This window comes from Phocoena phocoena, chromosome 11 (assembly GCF_963924675.1).
Source record: "Phocoena phocoena chromosome 11, mPhoPho1.1, whole genome shotgun sequence".
Lineage (NCBI taxonomy): Eukaryota > Metazoa > Chordata > Mammalia > Artiodactyla > Phocoenidae > Phocoena > Phocoena phocoena.
The window spans coordinates 14,329,985-14,344,403 of record NC_089229.1 but is presented as its reverse complement, the minus strand read 5'-3'; the positions used below and the strand labels follow the sequence as shown (position 1 = coordinate 14,344,403).

The following is a 14,419-nucleotide window of genomic DNA, read 5'->3' as shown; positions in this document are numbered from 1 at the left end:
GTAGTAGGAAAAACAGTGACATGGGAGATGGAAACCTGGGTTCTCCATGCTTTGCACTCCAACAATAATGTGATGTGTGTGCTAGGAATAGTCACTTCGCCTCTCTGAACCTCTGGATTAGATGATCTCCAAAGTCCCTTTCTGGCTCCACCCTTCTATGACTGTACCACATCACCCAATCACTCAGACATTCACTCAACATTCACTGAACACCTTGACCAGGACCTGTGCTACCTGCTATGAAGGAAAAGCTAGAAGTTTACACCAGGTGCCAACTGAGTGCCATGTCTCAATGGGAAATAATATTGGTTTTATATATATATATATATATAAAATCTCAATAATAAAAACACACATACAAACATGAACTGTTTATATGTCTCATCCCCCAACTATGCAGCAAAGTTCTTTACAGAATATATTCTTTCCATTTCTGAATAATCCCACAGACTGACACCTAGAAACTACTCAGGCAACACGTGATTAATGATGTGAAGGTGACTGTAAAAATAGCTACTAACACTTATGCGGCACTTTCTGGGTACCAGGATCTGCTCTGCGTTCTTCACGTGTGACAACTTATTTCATTCTCACAACAACTCTACAGGTACATATTGTTGTTGTTGTTACTGTTATTATTATTTTCATGTTACATATGAGGAAAATGAGGCGCAGAGAAGTCAAATTACTTGCTTAGGGTCACTCAGGAAGTAGCAGAGCTGAGATTCAAACCCAGGTGATCTGGCTCCAGAGTCTGAGCTATTAACACTATTCATGTAATCTAAAAATATATAGCTACACTTAAAGACAAACAGTGAACGTTAACTCCTGGGGGAAAACAAAGAACAAACAGACTTGTTAACAGGGGAACTATGCAGCGATAAGCCAGAAACATCAAATGATGAGTCAGAGTCATTAGGATTAGTCAGGAAAGGAGGAGTCTTTTGCTGGAAGAACATCTCATAAGAACTTGTAATTTATCCAGTAGATCAAAAGAGTAGGGTGAGATAGGAAGGGATGATAGAATGATGTGCAAAGAGAAGAAAGGCAAAGAACTTGAAGAAGGCAAATTCAAGATCGAACATACATACACTGATAGATCTACTTTGGTTGAGAACTAGGACCCTGGAATTGGCTGAACCTGGGTTCAAATCCCCGGTTCCCCACATTCTTATTAGCTGTGTGACCCTGCCTGGGCAATTTATTCAAGCTCTCTGAGCCTTAGTTTCCTAAGCAACAGGAATGTTGTACAGGTTAAATGAATTAATGCAGGGGAAGGATGTAACATGGGCCCTAGCATACAGTCCATGCTCAATAAGTTTGCCACCATCACCATGATTATTGTTTCTCCATTTCCCTATTGCCTTCCTAAGTCAGTGAGCCTAAAGGTAGGCCAAGGATGGTGATAAACCCACATCAATCAATGCCACAGTTAAGGAGAGAAACACTTGCTCCTCTAATGAGTTACGTTTCATCTAAAAGTCCTAGTGTCCCACCTGTTTGTTTGTTTTTTTTTTAATTCCTCCAGCTGGTTCTTACATTTGAAAAGAAAAAACCCTCCGTGGAGACCTGCACGCTTTTAAAAATAATACAAAACAGAATGTCTGAGGTCAGGGTAAGCCAAGCCAAACAAATAAATCTTGCAGGATTGTGTTAACAAAACAGGCTTAGTAGATCAGAGCAGGTAGAGCTCTGCCGGACTCAGCCCTGCAGAGAAACACCAAGCTCTGGTGAATTTCAAACACAAGGAGGTCAAATAAGAAGATCAAATTATGGAGCACTTCAGAGTTCAGCATCAATGCTTGGGCTGTAACCAGGAGAGCATTCTGTGCAGGATGGTCTCCAGAACCTATGAGTCGTGTAAAGTCCTAGAAATCCAGAGCCAAAGGATCTTATAGATCATCTGCACAACCTCTATGGAGGGTCATTTGTCACTATCTATCAGAATTGTAAATGTCTTGAGAGGCAGACTCTGAAATGAACATTAGCCTTTGAGAGGTTCATTAGGGAGCGCTGGGAATCACCACCACTGGAAGGGAAGAAAAGGGAAGGAAGCACGACTGGGTAGAGGGAGAAGTTGGGCTGCACTGCCATCTCAGCAGAGGTCTCTGCCAACTCCCCAGGAGCTCTGAAGCTGGGATGGCCCTTCAGAGTTGTCTCAAATTGGGGTAAAGGAGCTAGGTCTTTATTCCCTGTGCCAGCCGAGGTCCCAAGAGATGGGCCCTTGGGGAAGGCAGATCTTTTCACCTGAGTGAGGCATTTCAGAATGAGGGCTGATAGCTGAGGGCTGTCTTCTGGTATCAATTCCAGCAGCTGGGGGAAAGTACTTCATTCCTCAAGGTGCATTATAGCATGCACTACCTGCAATACTTTTTTTTTTTTTTTTTTTTTTTGCGGTATGCAGGCCTCTCACTGTTGTAGTCTCTCCCGCTGCGGAGCACAGGATCTGGACGTGCAGGCTCAGCGGCCATGGCTCACAGGCCCAGCCGCGCCGCGGCATGTGGCGGACCGGGGCATGAACCCGTGTCCCCTGCATCAGCAGGCAGACTCTCAACCACTACGCCACCAGGGAAGCCCTGCAATACTTTTTATAACCAGTTTTTCTATTCTAGATAGGAGTCCTACGGCTATACTAACTGATGCTTCAAATTAAATAGGTTTAGCATTGTTTATAATAGTAAAATTATGGAAAATAAATTGTGGTATATCCATATGACAGCACCCTTGGCAATCATTAACAAGAGTGAGACAGCTCTGCACATACTTTCATGGAATAAACTCTAAGATATACTAGATAGAAGGGTGTGTGTGGATGGACTGTGTCGCTCACTGTCTATTGCCGTCAGCCCCACACCCATCCCATTCTCTCCTGCACTACGGGGGCTGAAGGCCTAACTCTACACTTCCCAGGTTCTTTTGACACACAATTCCAGCTTATTTCTACCAATGGGAGGCATTCAGGTAAGAGTTGACATTAGGAAGATGGTGGTAACTATTGCACTTCTTATGGTAGCAACAGAAGCTTCACAACAGCAACAGCAGTTAAAGCAGGTTGGTGACAATTCCTGCAGCATCAGTGGGAGTACAGGCTCATGTTCTTCACTGGCAATAGTGGCAGTTCCAGCAGTGGTAGTGACAACAGTGAATGTAGGGGACTGCTGTGGCTCTGGGCAATATGATTTCCCCCTTTGACCCATTTGGAATCAATCTTCCTTATTCAATACTCCTCTGAAATACAATGCTTTATGTTTTTCTGATCAACTACCATCTATGAAAAGCAAAGGAAAATAAACATGTATGTGTATTTGATTACTGCATTTAAAATTTCTCTGGAAAGTTAACCAAGGAACAAGTGATAATGGTTAAATGAACTGGCTAATAAATAGTTAAATGATTAGTCAAAGAGAAACATTGGTGGGGGCAGGGTTGAAGGTAGACTTTTCACCAGATGCCATTTTTTACCTTTTTAATGTTTGACTATTTGAATATATTACTTTTATGCAAAAAAATAAATAAAAGAAAAAATAATAAAAGTTATATCTGATTAGGTACATACATTTCCTGTGAAATATTTCCCAAATTAACCACCAGTTTCTGCCAGAGCATTTCAAACACAGGGACTCCCTACCTACTAGAGGGATGTGGTCTATTCATCATTACTCAGCACTGCTGAACAGCTTCTGTTTATACCAAGTTGAAATCCATCTTCTTGTATGATGTACCATTAGCCGGAACTCTAATCCCAGTGAAATAATATAGGCTGGTGGTTCAGCACACATGCAGATGAAACCTGGGTTCAAATTCCTCCCCCATCACTCATTTCAAGCAGGATGTTTAACCTTTCTGAGCCTTAGTTTCTTCATCTGCCAAATGGGGAGAGTCATAGTACCTATCTCAAAGAGTTGTGGAAAGGTTGGAATAAGATTATGCATATAAAGTGATTTAACCAGTACATTTGGTTATTGTTCTTGGTATCTGCAACACCAGCAGAAAAATGCAGTGGATAAGAGGAGGACTCTGAATTCAGACTGCTGGGGTTCAAAAACAAGCTCCTGCCAATTATAAATCAGGCAACCTTTGGAAAACCACTTATTCCCTCTGAGCCTCAGTTTCTGTAAGATGGAGGCAATTATAGTGCCCATACGAAGAGCAAAAAGCATTTATCCTTATCTTGTAAGTACTCAACATATGGTAGCTCTAACTCTTTTCAACCACTCATTCAGGTGGTGGATAATTGCACAGAGTACAGTGGGTCCTACCAAAGGCCTCTCTTCTCTGGACTAAGCATCTCCAGTTCCTTACACTGATCTCCTTTGCTTCTCTCACTCCAGCCACTCCCTTAAGAAGGCATTCCAGGCTGCTACTATTCCCTCCTGGTGTGACGGTACAACTGGATCTCTCACTGGAGTCTGGGTAGAATATTGTGTGAGAGAGTTTGTGTGCTGTGTGTTTATGTGTGTGTGCCATCACCTTCCTGGATGCTAAATGCTGTACTTTGATAACGCAGCCTGAAGTGGCATCAGGTTTTGAGGGAGTAACAACCATAACTATAGTTACTGAGCTCTTAATATATGTACCAGAAACTATACCAAGCATATGACTTACACTGACTTACTCACTCCACACATTAGGGGGTACAAATTATTATCCTCATTTTTCAGATGAAGAAGCTGATGCTTAGAGATGTTATAAGTGAAAGGTCAACCCAGCTAAAATATGGAGCTGAGATTCCATCCCCAGTATATCTTACGCTGGAGTCACAATCTTAATTTCCACACAATATTTCTTCTCACGAATATTAAGAATTTGTTCAACTCAAATTTTAAGTCTTTTTTTTTCTCATGAGATTTTAATATGCTAAATCTCCCCAGTCCTTCTCCTCTTCAGCTGAGCTTTTGAATAGGACCTTATATTGTCTCCTTATTCAGTTTGATCGTATCAAATTTAATCCAGCATACTCTCTCTCCCATTAACTTCAAGTCGTTGGCAAAGTAATTCGATAAATCACAGTTAAGGAGCTGTAGAACAGAGCCAAGGGCAGAACTCTTTGGTAAAGCATTAGATGTATTTCTTTCAAGGTGAATTACTATCAAGTAGTCATTTCCTAATGGGGGTAATGTCCAACCTGTTACCAATTCACAAAACCAAATTAACTAACATCCAACTTCCACTTCTCTATCTCACCGACAATTATGTCTTGAAATATAACATGGCCTTTATAACAATATCTACAGTTAGGGTCCATGCTAAGAAAGGTTGCCCCAGAAAGAACTGTGGATGGTAGGCTGAAGTAGCTATGAAAAATACATACATCACAGTCCTGAGTGTTTAACTTATTTTAAGGGAGAAATTCCACCTTTGCTCCCAGCAGACAATTAAGTTGAGTAAATATATAAAGGGCAGAAGACGAACAGGATTTCAACCAACAGCCTTCCCTGGGATCCATGTGCATCTACCTAAACCCATCTCAACTCCAATATCACACAAGGACAGGACTCCAAAGGAGCCACTGGCATTCCTATGTAAATCTGTGGCTTGTCCAGCTTCAGAAGAGAAGGATCTTCACCTTCTCCAGCCTTTCCTTCCATCTGCTGGAGCAAGGCACTGCCATTCCTTATGCTTTGGTACCTCCATTAACACTGAGGAAAGACTGACTATTATAATTTCAGCATTTATTAGAGAAGAATGAAGCCCAAGGCTCTACCTCACCAAGCCCTAGTCTGCTAGTCTCAGAACTGTGAGTCTACTTGATATTAATCCATTCATCAACCTCACTGCTGAGTCCCACAGAGGGGTGACTTGCACCTGTGGAGAAAGAGACCCTTTGCCTCAAGTATAAACAGAGGAGAGCTTGACATGCCAACCACCCTGGCCGGAACCTCTCAGGCCCTGCTAGGACACTGCTGTGAGGCCCTGCAGAGCCAGCAGGGCATTCTGGGTAATAGGATGCAACATGAGGCAGTTTCCCTGACTGGCCTCCCCAGGGTTTCTTGATTCCTGGCTCTGCAAAAGCTGAGGCAGACAGTTTTTGAACTGGGGAGAAGAGGGTGGAGAGAAGTGCCGGAGGCTTCCTCTAGGCTGACCACAACTAACTCATTTGCTCTGTCCAGCAAAACCCAGACAGTGCAATTATCTGGTTAATTTGGTCCTTAGTTGGGAGACAGAATTCCAAAGTGTGAGGCCAGCTCAGACTAAAAAGTGGCTTCCATCCTAAGAATTTTCCTAAGTGCTATGCTTATGTGACCCACCCATCGATCCAGATGGGAAAAGACAAACAATTCAGACTCTAAGATGAGTTAAGGGAGGCCTATATTTCAGGGAAAAATGCCCAAATGACCTGCTAATTGGTCTCTTGGCTAATTTTGCCTTCTGGCTGCCATGGAGGGAGATGACTAGAGATCAAGATGACTGTAAATTAGCCAACTTTTTCCAGCATGATTGTAGCCCTCATAGACTGGCTGAGTGTCACCAGTGTCCTGGGTGAGCTATTCTTAGGGCAATTCTCTCTGATGCTCCTGCTTATAGATTTTTACACCCGTAAGTTGGGCCAGAAGAATGGACTTGAGGATATGGGGAGGGGAAAGGGTAAGCTGTGACAAAGTGAGAGAGTGGCATGGACATATATACACTACCAAACATAAAATAGCTAGTGGGAAGCAGCCACATAACACAGGGAGATCAGCTGGATGCTTTGTGACCACCTAGAGGGGTGGGATAGGGAGGGTGGGAGGGAGGGAGACACAAGAGGGAAGAGATATGGGAACATATGTATATACATAACTGATTCACTTTGTTATAAAGCAGAAACTAACACACCATTGTAAAGCAATTATACTCCAATAAAGATGTTAAAAAAAAAAATGCCCCTGGGGGTTTCACAAATGGGATGAGACAGCTAGCAACTGAGCATTTACCAGATGGTATATGGAAAACTCAGATTTTTGAGGGAAGATTAAGAAAGAGCAATTTATCTCCATTGGAAACTGACAAGCAGCCTGGAATCTGTGGAATCCATCAGTTAGTCATTCTGCAAATATTTGCTTCTGCTCTAGTATAAGCCAGGCTCTGTGTTATTTAACAGAGTGAGATCCAAACGTCCCTACCCTCATGCAAATAATACCACATCTAAATATGTGGTTAAAAACTCAGATAAGGGCTAGGAAGGAAAAGTTGAAGTGCTATGAAAGGGAATAACCAGCTTACCTGATTTAGACTGGGGTGGAACGGCTCAAATAAAGAATCTTTGAGAAAGGAATTTTAAAGCTAACACTTTAAGACTCTAATTTGTTTTTTTAGAAAGATCACTCCAGTTTTAGTACAAAAAATAAATTGGAAGTGGATGAAAAGATGAAGTTAGGAGGCTGTTGATTAGGAAAATTGGATGAGAGCCAATGATGGTTCAGCCAAGGACCTAGGCAATGGGAACGGAGAACAGTGGGTGGACTAGAGAGACATGGGACATGGAGTCCACAGCACCTGGTGAATGGGTATAGTGGTGGAAGGAGAGGGAGGTATCCAGGAGACCATGCAGGTTTCTGGCTAAGGTGCAAGGTAGATGGTAGCACTCTGCACCGAGAGAGAGAATTTAGGAGGATGAGTAGGCTGGGGCCAGGGAACGACAATGTGTTCACACATCACTCCATACCCTGTACTTCCAGGCTCCTTACCTTTGCTCATGCTGATTCAGTCTCATGCACTCTTCCTGTTGAAATCGCCACTTGTTGAAATACTATCCATCCTTTAAGATCCATTTCAAATACCACCCCCTCCTTGAAGTCACTTCTGACTCCCTCAAATAGTTGTGGCCTCTGGTGCCCACAGCACTAAGTTTGGACCTCTCTTTCCTGGATTCTACCTGTGGTAGGTTCTGTGAAGACTTATCTTGCCTCCCTTCCTAGACCACAAGCTCTTTGGGACAGAGCCTCTGCTTCTCTATCCTTGTTCCCCACGTGTTAGCTAGCTAGCATAGCAGACGTTTGACAAATATTTGTCAAGTGAACAAAAATAACCTGCTCTTTGCCATGGAAGGAAAACCAGTAGACATTGGACTGACTTGAAAGCCACAGGATCAAATCGAAATTCAAGCTGTAGGTGTTTTAATACTAAGCCAACTCAAATTTGATGCTCAGAAAAGCTTTCTGTTCCTCCAACACAAAAAACTCAAAGAGTGCCGTAAAAGTTACACCTCTCTATTTTTTTATCGTGCTTTTCTGAGTTCCTCTTATAGCAGGAACCTTTTCTATCTTATTGTTTGCCTTTGATGATGAGGATGATGATAAATGGGTAACATTTACTAAGTGTTGATATATGACAGGTGCTATTCTAAGTACTTTTCTTGGACTAACTCATTTGATCCTCTCAGCTACCCTGTGAAGTTGATACTATGATTACCCCAGTTATATGGATGAAGAAACTGAACTTCAGAGAGCTCAAGTATTGTTGAACCAACATCACACAGTTGGGACTGGAACCTAGAGTCTAGCTCCAGAGCCCATGCCCTGATGTGCCCTTCTAAGGTCAAGCACGGTGCTTGGTATTGAGTTAGTCCCCAGCAAATGTTCACTGAATGAATGGAAGGAGCCCTGGATCTGGAGACCACAAGTTCTGGTCCTAATTCTATCTCTGACTTCCATTGCAGCCATGGGCAAATCTGTGCTTCTTTCCCTATAAAATGAGGGGTATGGATGTTGACACCAGTGGTAATAACAAGAGCCAGTATTCAAGATTCTAATCTCTTTTGAAGCTTTACATAATTTAACCCCAAGGAAAATGAGACACAGAAAGACTGACTTGCCCAATATCTAGAAAACAAGGGAGCCCGGATTCAACCCCATTGTGCTCCTACATTGTGCTTCCTAGCCCAAGTGGTTCCAAGGAGACACCTTAGGGACCACGGTGGGGAAAGGAGGGAGGTGGAACAGGATGGAGCAGACAGACTTTTGGGCTCCCTATGCCCGTTTCCATCAAAGAAGCTTTACGTGTCTCAATTTGGTAGAACGGGCTCCTACTTGCAATTTCCTTTGAATAAAAGTTCTGCTGTTAAAACAAAAAGGTTGAAAACCATTGGACTAAATAATTCTGGAATTTAAGAAGTCTCATAAGTATAAGTCAGGATTTTTCTGGTAATCTTGACTCATTATAGTTATATAAGATGGGGAAGAAGGTTGCTCCTGGGAATGGCTCCAGCTACAGAAAAAGTCATGCGATAGCACTAAAGCCTCAGCTCCAACCTACCTGTTCCACTCGGATCTCAATCTCTCCATTCACCTTCTTTCCATGGAAATACTTGGCCCTGTGAAGGAGAGGAAGAAATCTACTGAGTAAGGATGCAGACTGCTTCACTCTTTCCTCCCTTTTCCCAAAGGTTTTACCCCCAGAGGTGCATGTCCAGACACATTCCCCACCTTCCTGCTCTCTCCCACCTAGACAGGTGATTTTCTCATTCTTTATATATATATATTGTGTGAGAGAGGGGAAAGAGTACAGGATGGGAGGACTGGACACTCAGGTTCCGGTTCTGCCAAGCTGCTTTACCTCCCCGTGTCTCCATTTTATCCTCTGTAAAAGGGAGATAGTTATACGTGCACGATATATTTCTAAACATTATTTTAAGGATAAAAAGAAATAAAGAATCCTACGTAAATAAATAATGCAGAATTCTTTTGAGTTATATCCTATGTGATCCATAAAGGACGTATTAAATTGCTCTATCCAACTACTCATTTCTTTATTTGTCCATCTAGAAAACAAGGGAGCCCGGATTCAAACCCATTGTGCTCCTACATTGTGCTTCCTAGCCCAAGTGGTTCCAAGGAGACACCTCATCTGAAGCAGACCTCATCTGTCCCTTGGTCCATCCATCCATCCAACCACCCTTCCATCACCTTTCCTCTACACCCCTGCTTCTGTCTTCCCATTATCAATAAATGGCATCCCATCTACCCATCACTCAAGGCAAAAACCTAGACTTCATTCTTGTTTCCCCTTTCTCTCTCCCTATCCCCATGGATTCTACATTCTAATTATTTCTCAAATCCATCCACTTGCCCATTTTTCTCTGTAAGCATCCTAATCTTGACCTTAGTCATCTCTTTTCTCATATAAATTCTCTTTTCATACTCTACTTTTCTTTCATAGCACTTATTATAATTGAAATTACTTGCAGTTAGTAACTGGGTTTCATGCCTGTGTCCAATCAAACTATAACACAATTCCTCCAGGCCAGGAACAACCTACCTTACTCATCATTCTATTCCCAACACCCACCAGAATGCTTGACACACAGTAGGAGCTCAATTAATATTTGTTGAAAGAATAAATGATTGAAGAGATAGATGGGGGAAAAAAATTGTTGAATACTTACTCTGTGCCAAAAACTGTGCTATATTCCTAGTCTTTCTCATTTAACACAGCTACCACCATGAGGTGGGTATTATTATTTCCATTCTATAAATAAGGAAACTGAAACCCAGAGAGACGAAATACTTTGCCTAAGCAGCTTTAATCCTGGACTTCCATTGCCACATCAATGTTTTTATCTCAGCTCTGAAAAACAGCAGCAAATACTGGGGTGCTCCTGGGTTTAGATGCCCTCCCGCAAAGCAAAAGTAATACAAGTTTCCATCTGCTCTTTTTGGTTGTTGGTATGATGAAACTAATAGTTCTCAGCGATTTGCTATAATCTGAGCACCGTGTTAAGCATTTCCATAGACTTTCTCTGGGCACAGACAGCTCTTTGCTCCCAATCCCAATTCTCCTCTTTGCCTACAGTGAGAGTGTTTATAGACTGGCACCAAGAAATGTATATCCCAACTCTCCATTTAGCTAGGTATGACCACATGATTGAGTTCTAATCAGTAATGTTACATCCAAGAATCTTCTGCTTAGTTTCTTCTATTCTTTTCCATCGGTGGAACATCGATGTTGCCACCTCTTTTTTCAACCTTCCAGATTGAACCTTTGCTACAAATTCTCTGACCAAGCTGCAGTCTCTCCGCTTCTGAAGTCTATCCACACTTATCAGATGCCAGTGGAGTTCACCTCGACTCCCTGAACCACTGACTGATGGCTGTAATATTAATGTCACTTTTTCTTATAATGTTGACTGGCTTAGATGTCAAGTAGGTAGAACTTTATGGGAACAGGAGTTGTTAGTGTGACTTGAAAGCAAGATTTGTTTTTTTCTCCCAGGATGGTCTTCAACAAAATGTGTGTGCAGCCAGCCTCATGCAAAGAGAACCTTTTCAGTGTAGTTTGTGAATTTTATGAATCCTTAAAGGTAGTGCTGGCAAACCCCAGACCCTGGGATAAGACCCCCCTCTAATATTTGTAGGGCCTGGGACAAAAGAACAAATGGAAGCCTATGTATCATATGCCTGATATTTAAAATTGATAAAGCTAGCAAACATTTAAATAAAACATGCCAATCTTCCTTCCTTGACCAACACAACTTCATAATGACCTGGAAGGGTCAGAATTTAAACTTCTCAGAATTCTTGGAGATCCACCCAGAACATGGTGGCATGGGGGCTGCCAGCTCTTGATTTCCATTGTCCTTCCTAATTCTCCTCCCACCCTCCTCTCCTACATCACTGGAGCTTCTTGTGCATGCTTGTGGATGACCCAGCCCACATGGCCAAGCTTCATCTCCTCACCCACACCCCCATCAACAGTGCCTTGGCCATGTCTGGGGAGGATGGATAGGGAAATTAGCCTACAGAGGCCCTGGAATTGGGCCTGGGTCCCTATGGGCAGGGATTTCTACAGGTCTGGGTACCCACTGCAAAATCAAAGGGTGCAGTTTGCAGGGTCCTCCTTTGCTGTCAGGAGTATAGCTAGTAAGGGCCAGAGTATGACTTAGGGCAGGGGTCCCTGTCACTTGGGTTTACAAGAAGTACTGGATGACCCTGGGACCTCAGGATGGTAACTAATGAATGAAATCACTGGTATACTGGGAAAAGCATGGATCTGGAATCACAGAGGCTTGGGCAAAATCTTAGCTCTACAACTCACTGCATGTTCCAAGACAAGAAACTTAACCCCTCCAGGTCATAGTTTTGTCATCTGTTAAGTGCTGATAACATCTGCCAGCCAAGGTGTGGTGAGAAATTCACTTGATCCTGTACGTGAAGGGCAGTAAGTAGAGTGTGTGGGCTCAGAGGCAGACCACCTGGATGCAATCCCAGCGCCACCACTCACTCACTGTGTAACCTTGGGTAACTCATTCAACCTCCGTGTGCCTCAGTTTCCACATATGGGAAGCAGGGATAATCACAGTAACTATCCCACAGGGGTGCTGTGAGGATTAAATGAGACACGACGTACAAAGCACTTAGAATGGTTCCTAGCACAGAGGAAGCTCCAAAGTATACAGCCCGGGGTCTGAAACAGAATCAACAATGACAGCAAAGAAACCACCAAGTGTGTATGCTGTGGCTACAGGTGCCGTATGTGGGGACCCACAAACAAACATAATCTTACCCTCATGGGGGTTACAGAACAGAATTACAGTTCATCTCACTTTGATCTGCCCCGTTACCGCAGTAAGAGATTGGTGATGGTGCTGATGATAAACAGGCGGCACTGGTACAGAAGGCCTGCAAGTCCTTCACATCCCTCCTCCTATTGTATTGACCCCAGTGTCCACCCTGAGGAGCAGCAGGGCCAGGACCAGCCACCACAGGTTCAAAGTCACATAGAGCCTCTAAGCAGCCATGGTGAGTTAGATCTTGTGCTTAAAGATCTTCAGGATTCAGCTAGACCCTCTGGGACCTTCATGATCTGGACTCTGTTAACCTATGGCCCATTTCTTCTCTGGTTTTCTGCCTACCTACTGCACACACTCAACTTCCTGTGATTCCTATGCTTTTATGACTCTGAGCCTTTGTGTTTGCTGTTCTCTCCTTCTCTGCTTGGTTACCTCTTTCTCATGTTCAAGATCCCTGACTACTGTTTCCTTGAAAGCACCCCCCCTAACGAGGCTAGGTTAGGTGTCCCTCCTCTGGGTTCCCACAGGGCACTGTACTTAGCAACCATATAACACATTATCACGGTGTGCTGGAATGACATGTCCCCTGCCCCCATACACCTAGTCTGTGAGCTCCTGGAAACCTGAAACCGTGTCTTCATGCTCACTGAATCTCCCAAAAGCAGCACAACGTGCCAGGGCACAGGCACATGTTTAAGGAATGTTTGCTGACTGGGTAAATGAATAATGTTTCCAGGGGTAGGCCATGGGGCATCCAGTGCTCCAGCTGCTCTACTGCCATCTACTGGTGCAATGCTGTAACACACTTACAAATCCATACCCATTACCGTGTGGGGTCACCATTCAGTGTCCAACACACACAACCTAGCAGCCCTCGACGGGATTCTAACTCTGATTCTAACTCAGAACTCAGAGCACTACACCAATACCACCCAAGCATCTCTGGCCTCCACGGGCCTCACCTTCTGAGGAGAAACACTTGTTTTGCCCATCTCTGGAATGTTTACTACAGGGCCTGCCAGACGGACTCAGGCTGAAGCTGAGGGTCAGGCAGTCCATCCCCCTGCTTGGCCAAGAGTCAGAAGTCTGTCTCCTGACAGGCCACACAGACTGCTGCCTCCTTGCCTGGGGCTCATTCTGTCTGGCAGAGGAAAGGGTAGGGATGGTCTGGAATTTTAGATGCCCTGGGGGCTGGGGTTGCTGCCTGTGTAATTGCCTGGCTGTTTGACCTCAGGCAAAATGGATGACCCCACTGTGCCTGAGGTCTCAGTCTTCCTAATGCAGACCTCTTCCTAATGCCCTAATATGTTTATCCTCATAATAAGATCCCTGAATCCACAGGCCAATCAGTCAAGTCCTTGGCCTTGGGAAGGGGTTGGGGGAAGCTTTTTTTTTTTTGCGGTACGCGGGCCTCTCACTGCTGTGGCCTCTCCCGTTGCGGAGCACAGGCCCCGGACGTGCAGGCTCAGCGGCCATGGCTCACGGGCCCAGCCACTCCACGGCATGTGGGATCTTCCCGGACCGGGGCACGAACCCGCGTCCCCTGCATCGGCAGGCAGACTCTCAACCACTGCGCCACCAGGGAAGCCCGGGGGAAGCTCTTGATTCTACAAAGCTTCCATCTTTGTGGGTGGTCTCAGATTTTACTGCCACATCAGAGGCACCAGGAAGGAGAATATTATAAAACCAGTGCTGCCTTGGGTGGGAAATCCCTAGTTTGGGGAGGCGGGATCTGGTGAGTGAGCAAGATTTATGGGGAGCAATACCGAGTTCTTTCATGGCTGCAGGAGGAGCAGAAGAGCAGAATTAGCACAAACAGGATCCACCTGTGTCCAAGCAGCACCCTTCTAATAAATCCCATCTGGGATATACAGTCAATGAGGCTAGGCCTTGGCAGTGCCCTTCCTGGGGAGGAGAGGGTCAGGAATGTTC

The 14,419-nt window shown here is 44.1% G+C and overlaps 1 protein-coding gene across 2 annotated transcripts in view; it reads right to left on the bottom strand.

Moving 5' to 3' along the window:
• Nucleotides 1-14,419, bottom strand: part of SYN3 (synapsin III) — a 411,579-nt gene that overhangs the window by 383,642 nt on the left and 13,518 nt on the right. For both annotated transcript variants that reach the window (XM_065886797.1, XM_065886798.1), the window contains exon 2: nt 9,235-9,292. In XM_065886797.1, coding sequence (XP_065742869.1) covers nt 9,235-9,292 — 58 coding nt within the window. The remainder of the gene's footprint in view (nt 1-9,234; nt 9,293-14,419) is intronic.